General features: G+C 36.3%; 3 protein-coding genes across 3 annotated transcripts in view; 2 read left to right on the top strand and 1 right to left on the bottom strand.

Annotated features, from left to right (window-relative positions):
- Positions 1 to 1,106: 1,106 nt before the first annotated feature.
- Positions 1,107 to 8,203, top strand: ephx5 (epoxide hydrolase 5). Its single transcript, XM_073833798.1, has 9 exons — positions 1,107 to 1,254; positions 2,500 to 2,710; positions 2,859 to 3,039; positions 3,171 to 3,380; positions 3,886 to 4,015; positions 4,130 to 4,344; positions 5,768 to 5,876; positions 6,802 to 6,927; positions 7,057 to 8,203. The coding sequence occupies exons 1-9, from the start codon at positions 1,211 to 1,213 to the stop codon at positions 7,265 to 7,267; spliced, it is 1,437 nt and encodes a 478-aa protein (XP_073689899.1). The 5' UTR covers positions 1,107 to 1,210; the 3' UTR covers positions 7,268 to 8,203.
- A 138-nt stretch (positions 8,204 to 8,341) lies between these two features.
- Positions 8,342 to 11,154, bottom strand: mad2l1bp (MAD2L1 binding protein). The gene is made up of 3 exons (XM_073833799.1): positions 10,688 to 11,154; positions 9,251 to 9,528; positions 8,342 to 9,173 (listed from the first exon to the last, which is right to left on the bottom strand). Exons 1-3 carry the CDS (start codon positions 11,052 to 11,054, stop codon positions 8,643 to 8,645), a joined length of 1,176 nt encoding a protein of 391 aa, XP_073689900.1. The 5' UTR covers positions 11,055 to 11,154; the 3' UTR covers positions 8,342 to 8,642.
- A 2,060-nt stretch (positions 11,155 to 13,214) lies between these two features.
- Positions 13,215 to 18,296, top strand: part of macrod2 (mono-ADP ribosylhydrolase 2) — an 849,841-nt gene continuing 844,759 nt past the window's right edge. The window contains exons 1-2 of the mRNA XM_073834923.1: positions 13,215 to 13,417; positions 15,406 to 15,507. Of these exons, the coding sequence (XP_073691024.1) occupies positions 13,381 to 13,417; positions 15,406 to 15,507 (139 nt within the window). The 5' untranslated portion in view covers positions 13,215 to 13,380. The remainder of the gene's footprint in view (positions 13,418 to 15,405; positions 15,508 to 18,296) is intronic.

Here is an 18,296-nt window from a genome sequence, read left to right as displayed (position 1 = left end):
TTAGTTTTTCATTTGAGGGATTGGTAATGCTGTTATCTCCTTTATGACCAATCTCTTCCCTAATTTTAAGTCACATTTGTTAAATCTTTTGTCTCAGCTTTTTATAATCAGTATATTTAATCAGTGCCCAGTGTGAAGTAGCCCAATGATTGACTGTTGCCACTAAACTAATCACTGTTATTTGCATAAAGTAAGGAACAGGGAGTGTCCCTTCAGTTTCCTTCCTAAGATTTTTATGATTATTTTACAACAAGTGGTCTTGAAACCAAAGGCAGACCTTTACATCATCATTTGAAACCACTTGTAAACAGAGTTGAAACCCCTTACGTAAAGAAACTGCTTACTGTAGCTATAATTGTACAGGTATAATCACTAAGGATTTTAAAGGGCTTTGTTGCAGCTGGCTGCAGGATTTAGGGCATAATCTCAAATATTACAAAGATTTGCCTCAATTTAGTCGATTGATAATAAGTTGCCTGAATTTACTCCTGGAGCCACCATGGGCTTCTGGAGACACACTGTCCAGGAGAGTTTTGCTGCAAACGTATTATAAATGCAAGAATGTATAATCATTCCTCCCACTGATTTGGAAATGACAGTAGTAATAGTCAAAGAGAGTCATTTGTGGATAGACAAACTGATATGTAAGCCTATTACAGAATACAAAACGCCAACGTTATGAACATGTTGCTGGAAGCATAACACGAACAATTCAGACGTAACTGCAAAATAGTGACAGAACAGGGGTTTATAAATAATTGAGCAAAGTCTGTCTCAAGCAACTCTACCTCTCATACTACTAAACGCAAACCCCGCCCCCTGGCCGATTCTGACGATTTGATTGTTCATGTCAATCACAGAGCCGCATGCCTACACAACACCGAAACAACTACTAATCCTTAACACTAATAACTTTAACCTCAGGATATCATTGAAAACACACAATGACAGACTAAACAACTGTTTTATACTGTTACTTTTAATCGCGATTGAAATCCATGATTTTTCCGAAGTTTTCTTGACAGGTGACAGCTGACTGAGTTGACCAATAAAATCGGCCGAGGGGCGGGATTTTGTGAGTAGCTAGTAAGTTTGGGGGAAAAAATACCACCTTCGCGACTTGAACTTATTTGCACTTCGAACATTATTACATAAGCACAGTTCAACACAGCTTTGTCTGGAAAAGACAGCCAACGTTTCTTAACGTACGATGGGCTTTGAGGACTCTATTATGCAGACAATTGAATACGTCAAGTGAGTAAAACTGCGGAGCGCGGAATCTGTAAAGATTAGTAATGCATCTCCCACCATCTCCCACCATTTGAGGTGCGGTCAAACCATTTCCGTTGGTGTGCAGCATGCTTAGTCATTCCGAGGTCACTCCATGTAGTTCACCAGTTTCCTGAAACTTCACCACATTCGTCTTGTTTGTCAAAAAATGTGCATGCATGGCTTTTTTTTTGTTGAGCATTCATTTACTTCATTAAATGATCGTCGTGAGTTTAAATGACCAAAGGTCAAACATTGCAACAACTGTATATGTGACCCTGGAGCACAAAATCAGTCATAAGGGTCCATTTTTTTTAAAATTGAGATTTACACATCGTCTGAAAGCTGGATAACTATGCTTTCCATTGATGTATGTTTTGTTAGGATATAAGACAATATTTGGCTGAGATACAGCTATTGAAAATATGGAATCTGAGGGTGTAAAAAAAAAAAATCTAAATATTGAGAAAATCGTCTTTAAAGTTGTCCAAGTGAAGTTCTAAGCAGTGCATATTACTAATCAAAAAGTTTTGATATTTTTACTGTAGGAAATTTACAAAATATCTTCATGGAACAGATTTTTACCTAGTATCCTAATGATTTTTGGCATAAAAGAAAAATCAATAATTGTGACCCATACAATGTAATTTTGGCTATTGCTACAAATATACCCGTGCTGCTTAAGCTTTTTGGTCCAGGGTTACATATTAAGTATTATTTCCCCAGTGCATGGTGGGAAGAGGGTGGGTGAGGCTGAATAACAAGACACTGTTTCCCAGTGTGGGCCTATTTAATCTAAAATAAAAGATTATTTGCTTAGCACATTAATAAAAACCAAAGTAAATAAGTAAGTAAACAAACTCTGAGTTTTGCCTAGTTGTCAGAGCTGACACTGGTAGATGTAAGTCAGAGCCATTCTTAAAGAGAGAGTTCACCCAGAAATGTTAATTCTGTCATTAATTTTTTAATTTATTATTTTACTAAGGATATCAGATGTAACATTTTAGCCAATTTATTACATAGTGTTTTCATTTGTCACATGTCTCCTAGAAATGAGGCACATATTTCTACATGAGTTTGTTGTGTTCGAACTTGAAAGTCTGGTAGTGCAGGATTCTCAGTGTGTGTGATAGCCAGTTTTTAATATCTGTTTCGAATCAGAAGTCATGTAGGGAATTCCAGCCTTACATCTTTAAATATTTAATGTCAACTAACTTTCATTACTTTTAGAGAGACGCTTGGCAACCTTGATCGGTCTAAACTACAGCTCCTAGCACTCTCTTCTGCTGGGGTTGGAGCTGTTTTGTGCTACCTGGCATGGAAGCAAAACCCCAAAACAATACCAATCGGGGATGGCTGGTGGGGAGCTGGAGAGAAGACTTTAACTGAGGATGAAACCATTCACAAATTTGTAGTGAAGACCTCGGTGGAAGAGATAGAGGTGGGTCAGCAATTTTTGAATAAATAACAGGTATTCACATAATTCCCCACAAGATCACTCTCTTCCACTTTTATGTGTGTTAAACATACACTCACTCAACCAACCACTATGTTTTAAAAGTCATCATTAACTCCACTGTTTTCTTCAGGATCTACACAGACGCATTGATCAAACTCGCTTCACTGAACCACTGGAGGATAGCCGCTTTAATTATGGATTTAACTCGAACTATCTTAGGCGGGTGGTCTCTTATTGGAGGCACCAGTATGACTGGGAAAAGCAGGTGAAGGTGATTAACCAGTATCCTCACTTCAAAACCAAAATTGAGGGTAAGCACCTAACACTTTTAAAGGTGATCATTTACCTCGCTAGATGAAGCATGTAGTAACAAAGCATGCAATTTTCACCTTGTGTTTGAAATTGGTTGAGTTTTTTAGTGAAAGTCTGTACTGCTTCTCAGGAATAGACGTGCATTTCGTCCACGTGAGGCCTGTCCAGAAGGCTGGACAGACAGTTCTCCCTCTCATGATGGTTCATGGCTGGCCTGGTTCCTTCTATGAGTTTTACAGGATCATTCCCTTGCTCACTAAGACTGATTCAGATGTGGTCTTTGAGGTCATCTGTCCCTCCATTCCAGGCTACGGCTACTCTGAAGCGCCACGTAAAAAAGGTAAGTCTGTGAACATTTGTGACCCTGGACCACAAAACCTTCTCTTAAGTAGCACAGGTATATTTGTAGCAATAGCCAACAATACACTGCATGGGTCAAAATTATCGATTTATCTTTTATGCTAAAAATAATTAGGATAAGTAAAAATCATGTTCCATTAAGATATTTTGTGAATTTCCTTCTGTAAATATAGCAAAACTTAATTTTTGATTAGTAATATGCATTGCTAATAACTTAATTTGGACAATTTTAAAGGCGATTTTCTCAATATTTAGAGACCCTCAGATTCTAGATTTTCAAATAGTTGTATCTCAGCCAAATATTGTCCTATCCTAACAAACCATACAAGAAATGGCCCAGGGTCACATTTATGGAACTTATGGCTGACTCTTTTCACCGACAAACAAATGGCATGATGGCACACAGATTATATACAATCTAAACATATGCAAAAAGATGGAAAACGAACAATAGTCCTGCTTTTTTTCCATTATTTCACATGAAGGATTCAACACTTTGGAGGCCGCCCGCATCTTCCTTAAGCTGATGGAAAGACTTGGATTCCCTGAGTTTTACGTGCAAGGAGGAGACTGGGGAGCCTTCATTACCAGCAACATGGCCCAGATGAAGCCTGAGTAAAGAGTTTCACACCTCTTACTATCCTTATAACTGTTCTTTTTATGACATACAATTCATGCTAGTATATTGTAAATTAAAAAGCTGTCTGTCTGCTCTCTTATCAAAATAAGGTGCATTCGTGGTCTGCACCTGAACATGGTCATTGCCAGGACAGACAGCTTTGGACAGCTCCTCTCCCTAGTCATTGGTCGCTACCTGCCGTTCCTGGTGGGCTTCACAAAGGAAGATGTCAGACGACTCTATCCTTACATGGAGAAGAATATATTTGACATACTGAGAGAAACTGGCTATTTGCACATTCAAGCCACTAAACCAGATACAGCAGGTAATGCTTGGCACATCTCATAGTATGCTTTTAGGTCATGTCAAATCAGGGTCAGAAATTAACTTAACATTTTTTACATTTGTGAGGGCAGTTTTTTTTATAATCATCTTATTATCATAAACTGAAGTTATGTATTCTGTAACGGAAACAGAATTGACGAGTTTGTCTCTCGAGTCTTTGGGTTCGAGTCATTCGTTCTTTTGTCACGTGGTAATTTCCCGGCTCAGTATCTTACAACAAATATAAACATTATATGTTATTTAACTGTATGCTGTTATTATATGTAGGTATCTTTGCTTTATCAGACTGATCCTTCCTCATCATACGGATAAAGTTTAAAGCCTCTTTATTACCACATTCAGTGTTAACGAACATGACAGAAATTCACAAATTTGTATAAATTGTGAGGAATAAAACAGGTAGGCCTACAACGCATCAAATAACTGTAAACGAAGGTTTATTAACTCATTTCTGTATCCAATACTGCTGTCATGTCATGTGACAAAAGGACGAACGAACAACTCAGACCTGGCACAGACTGCATAGCGTCTATAGAGGTGTCACGGGAGGAATGAATGACTCATACATGAAGACTCGAGAGGTGAACTGTTTCCTGTAAAAAGCCAATAGGATGTTGTGCATGCAAAGTCAACACAAAATGAATGAATATCTCGCTTAGTCGACTCATTGTTCCCGAGTCGTATTAACGATTAGTTCAAATTGAGTGAATTGTTCATAAATGACACATCACTAGTTTAAAACATTATTGTAGATTATTGCTCTTTATATTGTAATAATTATTATTAATATCTATATAGAAAAAATATAAAAAACACATTTGTTTTGTGTCTGCGTTTAGGGCACGTCACATTCTGGCTTCACAGAACAACATGTCAGTGCATGACAATAGCCAAGTCTAGCACAAGTTATGAAAAAACGCCCATTATAATCACTGAAGCTACGAAATTAATCTATTATTTACATCGTATCTGCACTGTATTGTTTATGATGAGGGAATTCGCATGCGCACTCAACAACAGCTCCGACGTTTTCAGTGCTGTCTAATCTAATCACCTCTGATTGGCCAGTGTATTCCTAAATTCATCAGAAACATCCTTCATTAGTTGTAAAGGCTCAACGCTGAACAAAACGTAAAAGCAATCGGGTGTAGTGTAAGCAAATCTTAATCTAATTCCATGAAAAGTATTAATTCATTTTTTTATCACGACAGTCGTAATACATTGTTTAATTGTGCAGGGGCATTTTTGACCCTTTTTCTTGAATTTATGGGGCACTTTTGGTTATTTTGGTGGCTTTTTTACCACAAGCCCTTGTTCATTTCTGACTCTGTATCAGATTAACACCTAACTGAGAATTTAACTTGCCTAAAAATATTTTTTGTGGATTTTTGTTGCTCTTGCAGGGTGTGGACTGAATGACTCTCCAGTTGGCTTGGCTGCTTATATCTTGGAGAAATTCTCCTCCTGGACAGACTTGGGGAACAGAGACTTGGAGGATGGAGGTTTGGAGAGGTGAAGAAGGTGTAATCTCATACAGTTTATACATTTTATTATCAATACGGAAAACAGTTGTGCTGTTAATATTTTTGTGAAAAACTGTGATTTGTAATATTATACGTTTGATTCATTTAATGTATCCTTGCTGAATAAAAGTATTATTAGTATAATGTTTAATCCTACTGATCCCAAACTTTGGAACTTTTACATATTTTAGATCTTTTCATTAAAGGGATAGTGCAACCAAAAATGAATATTCTGTCATTAATTACTCACCCTCTTGTCGTTCCAAACCAGTAAGACCTTTGTTCATTTTCGGAACACAAATTAGGATATTCCTGATAAAATGCAAGGGCTTTCTGACCTTGCTTAGACAGCAACGCAACTGAAATGTTCCTAGGTCCAGAAACATAGTATAAACATAATTTTACGAAGCTACAAGAATACTTTTTGTGCGCAAAGAAAACAAAAATAACGACTTTATTCAACAATTCACTTCCTCCAAATCACATAAACAACATGTTGCACTTTATGTGCAGAGGAAGGCATGAGTATGCGTTGTGGTACACTCAATAATGGTGGAATATGTGATTCGGGGGAAAATAATTGTTGAATAAAGTCATTTTTGTTTTTTTTCTTCTTGTAGCTACGTAAAATTGCGGTTTAACCACTGATGTCCTTACTATGTTTCTGTCTCTGGGAACATTTCAGTTGCATTACTGTCTACGCAGGGTCAGAAAGCTCTCCGATTTCATCACAAATATCTTAATTTGTGTTTCGAAGATGAACAATGGTCTTACGGGTTTGGAACAACCTTACGGTGTGTAATTAATGACAGAATTTACATTTTTGGGTAACTATCCCTTCAATGAACTTTGATGCCTAACTAGCAAAATCTGAAAATATAAAAGTGGCTTTGTCACTTATTGTTCTATCATAGAAAGTTCAGTCTAGACGACCTCCTTACAAACGTCATGATCTACTGGACCACTTGTTCCATCATTCCCTCAATGCGCTTCTACAAAGAGAACCTGAAGAAAGATTTCAAGACAAGGGTGGACAGAGTGTAAGTTTTAATGTCTTTGCAGTGACCCAAAATGAATACTTATACATCACACTCATAAATGTTTGCTTTAACTCTGATCTGATTTGGATGGCAATTTTTTTTTTTTCCTATTTCTACTTTTCCTTAAAGGACAAGCATTTATGTGCCCACTGGCCTGGCTGCCTTTCCTGATGAGCTGCTCCACTGCCCTAGGGCTTGGGCTGGCGCACGGTTTACAGATGTGCGTTCCTTCACCTACATGCCACGAGGGGGACACTTTGCTTCCTTTGAAGAACCTCAGCTGATGGCTGAAGACATCATTCAGTTTGTGGAGAAAGTGGAAAGCAAAGGCAACAAATAACAGCTTTATTCCAGTATCTGAAGAAAATAATGCACTGCTCTGATCATTTTTGTTTAGTGTCATCAGTGCATTTAACAATCTTAAGTTAAAGGACAAGTTCACTTCCAGAACACAAATTTCAAGATAGTGTAGTCACCCCCTTGTCATCGAAGATGTTCACGTCTTTCTTTCTTAAGTAAAGAAAATTTTTTTTTTTTTTGAGGAAAACCTTTCAGGATATTTCTCCAAATAGTGGACTTCTATGATGCCCGCAAATGTTGAACTTCCAAAATGCAGTTTAAATGCAGCTTCAAATAATCCTAGCTGAAGAAAAAGGTCTTATTTCACGAAACTATTTTTTATTTTTTTTATTTCACTAGATAAGACCCTTCCTTCCTCAGCTGGGATCGTTTAGAGCCCTTTGAAGTAGCATTTAAACTGCATTTTGGAAGTTCAAACTCACGGGCACCATAGAAGTCCACTATATGGAGATAATTTTTTCCTCAAAAAAACTTTCATTACAACTGAAGAAAGAAAGACACAAACATCTTGGATGACAACGAGGTGAGTACATTATCTAAATTTTTGTTCTGGAAGTGAAATCCTTTAACTCAGTTGAAAATGCAAGGTTAAACATTTAGAAGTGTTGTGGTTTTTCAATTAAGCAAATTAAGTTATATAAAAAAGTTCTATATAATATAATTTTGTATTTTTTTGCATGATGCAAGCATAATTTTAATTATATTTTTTACTCTGTACTGTTAAAATCAGTAAACATTTCTAAAAAAGGAACCCTAACTTTCAAAAATGAAACACTAATATACATGCTTCAATCATCAGTTTGCATCATTACAACCAGATTTAATGAACCCTGAAATCAAGATTAAATGTTCTTTTGTAAGTAAATGAAAATGCAAAATAAAAACAAACAGTACAAAGATATAGCACCAAATGAAAGTGTTAAAATGCATTATTTTCATGAAAATATACACTGACAGACTTAAAGAGCCTAAAACACAGCATTCATTATTTTAAAGTAAATTAAAATCATTTACATGCATTAATTCCAGAAGCTGCCATATAGCAGTTGGTTTTAATTCATTGTGACTTGGTACAAGTGGACTTGGAGTGAGTAGCAGCCAAGATTATTACATAATGGAAAACCACCACTGTATACTATAAAATGAATAAGGTATATGGATTAGCCGATAACAATGTAAACATGGCATAAATAATCTGAGGTTTAAAAAATGTTTTAAATTCACACAGAATTCCTTAATAACAATAATAAAACAAAAAAAGCATTTTTTTGGCTAATCATGCAGCTGTGATCCCTGAGAATGGAGCGAAATGTATTTCAACATTCCCTGAAATCTGTTACTCTTTATTCCCCTTATCATTTACAGAAGCCTTTCACAGTGACAGGGGCTTGAAACCATATATAGTCCTCCAGATTTCTTTTACTTTTTTGAAAACCCCCGGTGAGTGACAAATCACTGGCTATGGAGATGACTTGCCTTTTCACTTTTGTGGGAACTTTAAAATCCACTTTGGGCTTAAACCCAGTCACGCCACAATCACGGTGACCCAGAGCCAGGACCGTGGTGCTCATGAGGCGTACGGACTTGACATCCGATAACAGGTCGGCCACAAACAGCGTGCGGAAAAGCTGTCTTAGACAGGTTGAGGTCCTTAGGCTGTTTCCCCCGGCCCCCACTGCCACAGCTTCCATGTTCACCTCATACAGCTCGGTGGGAAGGATGGTGGACCCACCCAGCAAGAAAAGCACACGAGGAACTTGGCTAAGAGAGAACAATGTCTCAAGGTGGGCCAGGACTTCATCCAGCTGCTGCAACGTCCGCTGGCACCGACGCCAATCCAAGCCGTCAGATGTCTTTGCAGACCGTCGGTTTACCACATCCTCTGTCTGCGAGAAATGAAACACTATTTAGTCAAACTTTATTAGAATTCTGAATTATGGACATATTAGATCTTCTGTAATACCTGAGTGGCATTATGCTGCTGTTTCTGGAGGAAGACCATTTGGTCGTATGTCATTGGCATCTGCTGTCGCTGGTAAAGAACACACTTGAGAAGCTCGCAAACAAATCTACAGCAGCCGTCCTGGGTGATACTGCCAGGAAAGACAACATCCACTCGTCCTTCTTCTTTTGCTCTCCTGAATATTTCCTCATCATCAATATGGTTTGCAGACACTCCACTAGATTCACAATCCCTCTGACTGCCAGAAGAATTGGCCAAAGCATCCGTCTGCTGGCAACCTTTAAATAAAAATAAAATCTGTGTCACACAATCACATCAATGTTGTGATTATTTTTGGTCTAGATTTAAGAATTATTTAACCTACCAATCAAAAGTTTTTGAACAGTAAAAGTTTTGTTTTTAAGAAGCGTCTTCTGCTCACCAAGCCCGCATTTATTTGACCCAAAGTACAGCAAAAATGGTATAAATTTGAAATATTTTTACTATTTAAAATACCTGTTTTCTATTTTAATATATTTTAAAATGTAATTTATTCCTGTGATTTCAAAGCTAAATTTTTAGCATCATTACCCCAGTCACATGATCCTTCAGAAATCATTCTGATTTGCTGCTCAAAAAAACTTATTATTATTGTTGTTGAAAACAGCTGAATATAATTTTTTTCAGGTTTCTTTGATGTATAGGAAGTTCAGAAATACAGCATTTATCTGAAATAGAAATCTTTTGTAACATTAAATGGCTTTATCATCACTTTTGATCAATTTAAAGCTAAATGAAAGTATTCATTTCTATAATTTCTTTCCCAAAACAAACAAATAAATGAAATAAATTATACTGACTCCAAGCTTTTGAATCCTGAAAAAAATGTACTCAGTTGTTTTAAATATTGATAATGATAATAACAATAATAAAAAAAAAATGTTTCTTGAACAGCAAATCAGCATATTAGAATGATTTCTGAAGGATCATGTGACACTGAAGACTGATGCTGAAAATGTAGCTTTGATCACAGTAATAAATTACATTTTAAAACATATTCAAATAGAAAAACAGTTATTTTAAATAGTAAAAATATGTAACATTTTTACTGTTTTTGCTGTATTTTGGATCAAATAAGTGCAGGCTTGAGCAAAAGAGAATTCTTAAAAAAACATTAAAAATCTATCTACTTTGGACTGGCAGTGTATATACAATAATTAAATGCTTTGGGCATACAAAACTACAAAAAATATATACTTTCTACTCTGTATTGTTAAAGTCAATAAACGTTTTCAAAACATAACATCTGTCTGCTAAAAAGAAAATTCGTGGCACCGTATATTACAATGAAAAAAAATGAAAACACAAATGGAAAAGTTGGGAGAAGTTTACATTCTTGTTATTCTGAAGATATCTAAATAGCGTAAACGGGAAATCTAACCATTTGCCACAACTTACCTAACGTTACATCCCGACCGCTATCAGTCTGTTCTGTTCTTGCCTGAATGGGGTTATTTTTATTTTCTTTGTCCTCTGATGGGTTTAAAGGCTCCTCGTCTTTCTCAACCTCACCAATGTTGTCCAACAAGCACAGATTTTCCACCTTAGATTTCGCGGAGTATTCCGGATCATCGACATGGCACAAAATGTTTCTTTCCTTTTCTCCATCAGACGAAACCCTTGATTCATCTTTGTCAGAGGTACACTGCTCTGTTTGAACAATTGTGTTGTTGTAGATGTTGTTAGAAGTTTCGTTGGTGTTGGTATATTTGATGACAGTCATGTTTGTACGATCAAACTCTCCCTTCCTTGATTCCTCTTCCATTTCTACTGTTTGAATTTGCCCACCGGGCACGGCATCATGGGAAACACGGGAACCGGAAACCTTGAGAAATGTGATAAAAGTCCTTTCCTTGCATTTTTATTTAACCTTTTATACATTGTAAATAAAGACTTCGTTAAATGAAAACGGGAATTCAGATTTGTTTATTTTTTAGTCAGTTAATTTGCCTTGTCTTATTTATTACATTTATTTTTGTTTTATCTTCTGATTTAAAGCGGTGACTGACGCCCTCTGCAGGTTGAAGTTTTCATATAACCCTGTCAGGACTACAAGGTTCTTGGCCATTCTTGTCTAAATTCTATTAGATTAGTTGAAATTTTACAATAATGTAGGTCTTTGTGTATTCTGTGCTCTAGTCAGGAGGACTGCAGTGACTAGCAGAGATTGTCATGCATTATTTGTTGGACTTTTATAGACTTCATAGACTTTTAAATCACCTCTTGTTAAATAAACCTTTTTGTGAAATATTTACTGGCAATATGAAACATATTTTTTGAAACAGGGTGAAAATACTAAGAATGACAAAAAGGTTTTGACATGTACATGTTATATTTTAAGCACTAATTAATATTTATGAAAGAATTAAATGTGAAAATGTACACATTATAGTTAATCAATGCCTTAAAGTAACAGATTTAATATATCTCAAGTCATGGTAAATCTGAAGTAAAGCTCCTTTTTAAAAACAGTTCATTGTATGCAGTCTATCTGAGATTAAACTCATCCACATTTGTATACAGAAAACCTGTTGCTACATAAAGTTGATTTAGGAAATCACAAATATCTTTTCCATTATCACATAGTGTATATATGGATGAACAATAATAGTTAGATCCACAAGAATGTTTCATCTTGTGCTTCAGTGGAAGCAAGAACGTTTGACCATTTGTACAGATGTAACATAGATTTTATGCAAGTATGTGAGTAGTTAGAATGGATATTAAAAGTTTTAGTAACTGTAAGTTTTATTACAGGTTAGTATTTTGGCACTGACCAAAAAATGCTTAAGGACAAAGGTTGCGTTTTTCAGGATGACCAAAAAGTTTTTTTAACAGTAAGATTTTTAATGTTTTTACTTTTTATTTTATTTTAAGAATTCTCTTCTTCTCACCAAGCCTGCATTCATTTGATCCCATATACAACAAAAGCAGTAAAATTGTGAAATATTTTTACTATTTAAAATAACTATTTGAATATATTTTAATATGTAAATTTAATTCAGTGTCACAGGATCCTTCAGAAATCATTGTAATATGCTGATTTGCTGTTATTTGATGAATAGAAAGATCCAAAGATCAGCGTTTAACATTATACACTATACCACTCAAAACTTGAGGTCAGTATAATTTTGTTTATTTTAAGAAAGAAATTATAGGAATTAATACTTTTAATTTGCAAGGATGCTTTAAATAGATCAAAAGTGATGATAAAGACATTGATAATGCTACAAAAGATTTCTATTTCAGAAAAATGCTGTTTTTCTGAACTTTCGATTCATCAAAGAAACTTGAAAAAATTCTACTCAGCTGTTTTCAACATAATAATAATAATAATAATAATAATAATGGTTTTTTTTTGGAGCAGCAAATCAGAATATTAGAATGATTTCTGAAAAATGACTGGAGTAAGGATGTTCAGCTTTGAAATCACAGGAATAAATTACATTTTAAAATATATTCAAATCGAAAACAGTTATTTTAAATAGTAAAAATATTTCTAAATTTAACAGTTTTTGCTGTACTTTGGATCAAATAAATGCAGGCTTGGTGAGCAGAAGAGACTTTAAAAACATTAAAAATCTTACTGTTCATAAACTTTTGACTGGTAGTGTAGATAGATAGATAGATATTGTGCACATCATTAAACATCTGTACCAACTACGTGCTAAATCCCTGCATTCCACATCCACGCACGGCGCTCCAGTCTTCTGAAGCTCTTTCACTCACTCCCCTCCGTTGCTACCCTACCAACCCCACAACGCTTTGACGCTCGCTCAACCTAGCGCACGTCAAGCGTATGCGCGTTTTATCAGAATGCCGCATGAAACCGTCCAATCGCAACGCCGCTTCCGCGTACGAGCCGACCAATCGCAGCGCTCCATTTTCCACGCCGCCTCCACTGTTAGCGTTAAGGTAGGTTGCATCACCCCACAGTCTCCCCACCAACTACAATTTGACAGTTTCTCAGGTGAGGCGTCACGCTACAGGAGCTCTTTCACTTTCTCTTGAGTTTCAGCGCGCACATCACTGTGAGCCTGGGGTTGCTTAACTCAAAAACCAGTTACCAGAAGCCCTCACACCACGGCACCATGAGCAAAAAGAAAAAGGAGTGGAGAGCGGAGAAAGGTAAGGGTCTTTTGGACTCTGCTAGTGTCTCTTCCGTTTAAAGACAGCATTCATAACGGTAGTGTCAGTCTGGGGTTTGACATCCACCGGGTTGAACCTGGGGTCACATCACGCACGTGGCGGGAGAAATGTCTTCTTATAGACGCTCTGCCTCTTGAATCAACAGCATGCACAGATGCACACCTTCAGATGCAGGTGGAGCATCAGTAACAGTTACATGATGCTGTGATCAAGGCCCTGATGTGTCCAGCGTTAAAATATACTTAAATGCAAATAAAATGAGCGTTTATTCTTTTATAAATGAATTGGAACATGCACATGTTTGATTGGTGCAGTGAGTGAAACGCGTATGATGTCATATAAACATAAACATGGTGCTTTCAATGAACTATGATTTCCTTGATCTAGACGGCAAACCCTGTGTGACTGACTCCATGTAGTCTGCACCTGCAACAGATGCACTGTAGGCTAAATTACAAATGAAAATGTCTGTTAATTAAACATTTAATAAGGTGAATATCTTGCACCTTCATAAGTAGTTTAGTTCTAGAGCTGTTGCTTCAAATTGTAAGTATACTTCTCAAAAAATGAGTTGGTTCAGGTGTGTGGAGTTTAACTTTTTGGGAAGTTTGATTTCTAGGAACAGAATGGTATAGTGCAGCTTTGATAGTATGTTTGGACATGCTGCACTGCCCAAGCCTGTTTGATATAATCATATTTTAGCTCAAATTGACCTGAGAACCTTACTGATTGGTTTACAACAGATGCAATTCATCATTAGAGAAAGATTATTTATTATAATTTAAAGTGCACAAGCACTGCCATCTGTTCTTGACATGAACATCACTCAGTGTGAGCTGAAGTTCATAACAACACGGTTTATCGATTGTTGAAAATTTGACCTCCAGTGAAGAATGGTTATGTCATGTTCAATGAAGTTGCAGGAATGTAAATCATTGGGTTGACAGTGATGCAACTCGACACATATTAACAGTCTGCTATCGTAAATCAAACACTTAATGTAATAATTGTATATGATGAGAGCTATTGACTTGACTAGTGTAATACAGTGCCTTGCAGTAAACAAACCTCAAATACTTCTGTTATGATATCTTTTGATGGCAATTTGATGAAATGAATCTGCTTTGTTGCCATTTGTGCTATTTTAAAATAGCACAGTTGCACTCATAAAGCAGTCTGTGTGAAAGTGATCTTCATTCGTGTAGCAATAGGGAGTGCAGGAGGATAAAAACGGAAAAAATAAATTAATAAAGATGGTTGAGAAAGCAGATGTAGGGGCAGCCAGCATGAAAAATCAGTAGTGTCGGCAGGGGCACTTTGGAGCTGGTTTATGTAGAGAATATTGAGGTAAAGTTTTTGGGAGTTTCTTAAAGCCTAACAAAAATAAAACCTGTTCTCAATGTTACCTTATTATTTTTAATTTAAGTATAGCAAGTAATTTTACCCTCCCTGCTATGAAATGTTTGTACAGATTGTTATGTCATTTAGTTACAAAGGTTGCATTAATGGGAGAAACAAAAGTGAAACTAAAACCTAAGTAAGAAAGTTGCCAACCTCTGGATGGAGAATGAAAAGAGAAAGAAGGATATAGATTGTAATCAGAAACCAACTGTGTAAACTAGTCAATAAAACATGTCTTTATGTGAATGCATGGGTTCAAATTTTTTATTGAATTATATTGTCCATGTAAACTAGGTAGAACAGATCACACATAGTCTGGTTGCATGTCAGGCCTGCAGCTGTATGCTGAGCAGTGTACCCTCATTAGCCTGTCACTTCGCTCTCACACACACTTACATGGCTGCCACAATTACCACACCAAAGAGTACCACTCTGACACGATGCATAGAGCTAGTCGCAGATGTTCCTTTATGAACCCCTCTGATTCAAACTGATTAGCTTTGCTTCACAAGACATGCTCTTGTCTGTCTGTATACTGTGACAGTATTGTTTTTACTTTTTCACAGATCGCTTACTCGGTCTCAGTCCAGAGGATAGGCGCAAAGATTATCGGGGAAGCTATGTGCTATTGGAAAACATCTCCACCTGGGCAGATGACAATAATGCAGGTAAATCTCAATGTCTTTCCGATTATTTGTTTTTTAACCAGTGGCAGACTTTCAAAAGCTCATCGCACACTTCACTTTTAAGGAGCCCACATACTTTTACAAAAGTGAATTGTATATGCTGCCATTCAATTTTGTTTTTGTTTTTGAAGGAAAATGAATATTTCATTCAGCAGTGATGCATTACATTGATTGAAAGTGGCAGTAAAGACATTTATAATGTTACAAAAGATTTAATTTTAAAGTCAATGCTGCTATGTTGAAGTTTATTTTGATTAAAAAATTCTGAAAAAAACTATCAAGTCTTTCAAGGTTTCAAGCAGCACCACTTTTTTTTCAATAATAGTGCTTCTTGAGCAACAAATCAGTATATTAGAATAATATCTGAAGGATAATGTGACTCTAAAGACAGCTGAAAATTCAGCTTTTATATACATTTCTGCAAAACTGTATGAGTCACTGCAGTTTCCAGTTGAAATGAACACTAGAGGTAGTAAAACTCAGACAACTTTTATTCCTTTTCACAGAATGATTAACAGGTACAGAGTTTTGATGAATAAAGTTGATTTTCACACAATTACTTGCTGAAATTATGTCTTTAAAACAATTTTAACTTCCTGTGCGATTTGAAAATTGATACTTCTGATCGTTGTCGGCGCATATACAGCTTCATATGCGTGAGTTTTCTAATTCAGTAGGTTTGCTCGGTAGCTCACGTGATACGGCATTGCTCTTGAGTGATAAAGAGCTTCGGTACAAATCCCATGAAACTACGGTTTAACAAGACAGCTCAAATCCACATAAGGAAGTTAAAATAGCAATTTTTATATGAATTTTGCATCTGTTAGCACTATCGGGTATGTTTAGGGTTAGGTTTGGTGTAGAGGATATTTCCAGCATGATAGAGCATTAAACTTTAGCCACACTCCTCGGATATTTGAATTCTGAACAGCCACAATACGTACCTCAAACAGCGTAATAAAAGCGCTCCAATACGTGCCTGTACCAACCTAATAAAAAAGTGCCACGATCAGGTATTGAACATGTGTTTTAACACCACTCTCTGGACATTTCACTTTGAAACTGCCGTGAAACGTGCAGCAATTTCATGAGCCTGGGTTGCACAATATTACTGTTTTAACTTAATTTTTGGTCAAATGCAGCCCGGATGAACTTAAGAGACCTATCAAAACATTAAAACATCTTACCAATGTGTATTGGTGAACAGCTTTAGGGCGTATTCTATTATATTCAAGATGCATAGTCATTCTGGAAGAAGGTACTGGTTGTTTCCTGCCCTTCTCTGCAAGCAGACATGATAATCACTCTGCATGCAAGTGACTTGCTGCCCTTTTAAAGGAAAGGACACATGGATCAGTGTGACCCTGACAGCTCAGATATCATGGCTTATTTATGGTTGAAGATAGTTGTGCTACCCTGACCAGCTATCTAAGTTTTATTAGCAGATTTAGTTGAGCAAATAAATATGATATAGTATGTAGAACAAAGAAACTTAGATGGTGACATTCTTCATAATATCTTCTTATGTGTTCAGCAAAACAAGTTTGGAACAACTTGAGGGTGAGTAAATGATAACAGACCCTTTAAAGGGTTAGTTCCTTAAAAAATGAAAATTCTGTCATTAATTACTCACCCTTATGCTGTTCCAAACCTGTAAGACCTTCGTTCATCTTTAGAACACAAATTAAGATGTTTTTGATGAAATCCGAGAGCTCCATAGACCCTCCATTGACAGCAAGGGTCCTTCCGTGTTCAAGGCCTAGAAAGGTAGTAGGGACATTGTTAAAATAGTCCATGTGACTTCAGTGGTTCAGTCATAATTTTATGAAGCTATGAGAATATTTTTGTGTGCAAAAAAACTAAAATAACAACTTTATTCAACAATTCGACCCTTACTGTATATGGAGGGTTCTCGGATTTCATCAGAATGATCTTAATTTGTGTTCCGAATATGAACAAAGGTCTTATGAGTTTTGGGTGAGTAATTATTGACAGAATTTTTAGGTGAGCTAACCCTTTAAGTTCCGACTTGGGTAATCCAATCCCAAGTGGCCAGTGTTAAATACAGGTGTAAAATAATTCTAAAATGTGATTTGTTTACTAAAAGCACATGTATAAATCTTAGGGGCCGTTCACACCGAAAGAGTTTTTTCATTTCAAGGAGCCGTTCACACAGAGCTCATCTTTGCGTATAAGGCTGCCTTTACACTTGGCCTTAACATGCAATCTGTATCAGGATGTTGTCCACATACACATTGAAAAGACAAGTGTAAATGCGCTTCTGATCAGAATGTTATTCGATAAGTGTGTCCTTGTCCAGAGGAAGTCAAAGACACATTGTGATTGGATCTAAGTGTAATGTAAATGCAATCCAGCCATCGCGTCTGGATTCCAGGTTGACGTCATGCGAAAAGAAGATAAAGTTCACCCAAATAAGAAAATTCTGTCATCATTTACCTAGCCCTTACAAGTTTTGTGAACTAGTAGATCAACAGAATGATTGAAAAGGTTTGACTTTTGTGATTTGTTCACAGATCAGACATTTGTTCTTTTCTCATAAACGTTGCAAAAGTTTCAGCAAATTATGATTTGCATTTTTGTCTACTTCCCACACAAAGCTACTTTTGAGGCTATGTGTGCTTTTTGAAGCCTCAGGTAAAAGTCATGTAAAACAGATTTTTGTTCTACTGAAGAAAGTAAGTCATTCATACAGGTTTGAAATTATTTGAGGGTGAGTAGGTAAAGAGCATTTTCATCAACATCTGTGTTGT

This window comes from Garra rufa, chromosome 2, assembly GCF_049309525.1.
Source record: "Garra rufa chromosome 2, GarRuf1.0, whole genome shotgun sequence".
In the NCBI taxonomy this organism is placed as follows: domain Eukaryota; kingdom Metazoa; phylum Chordata; class Actinopteri; order Cypriniformes; family Cyprinidae; genus Garra; species Garra rufa.
This window is presented reverse-complemented; position numbering and strand designations above follow the sequence as displayed.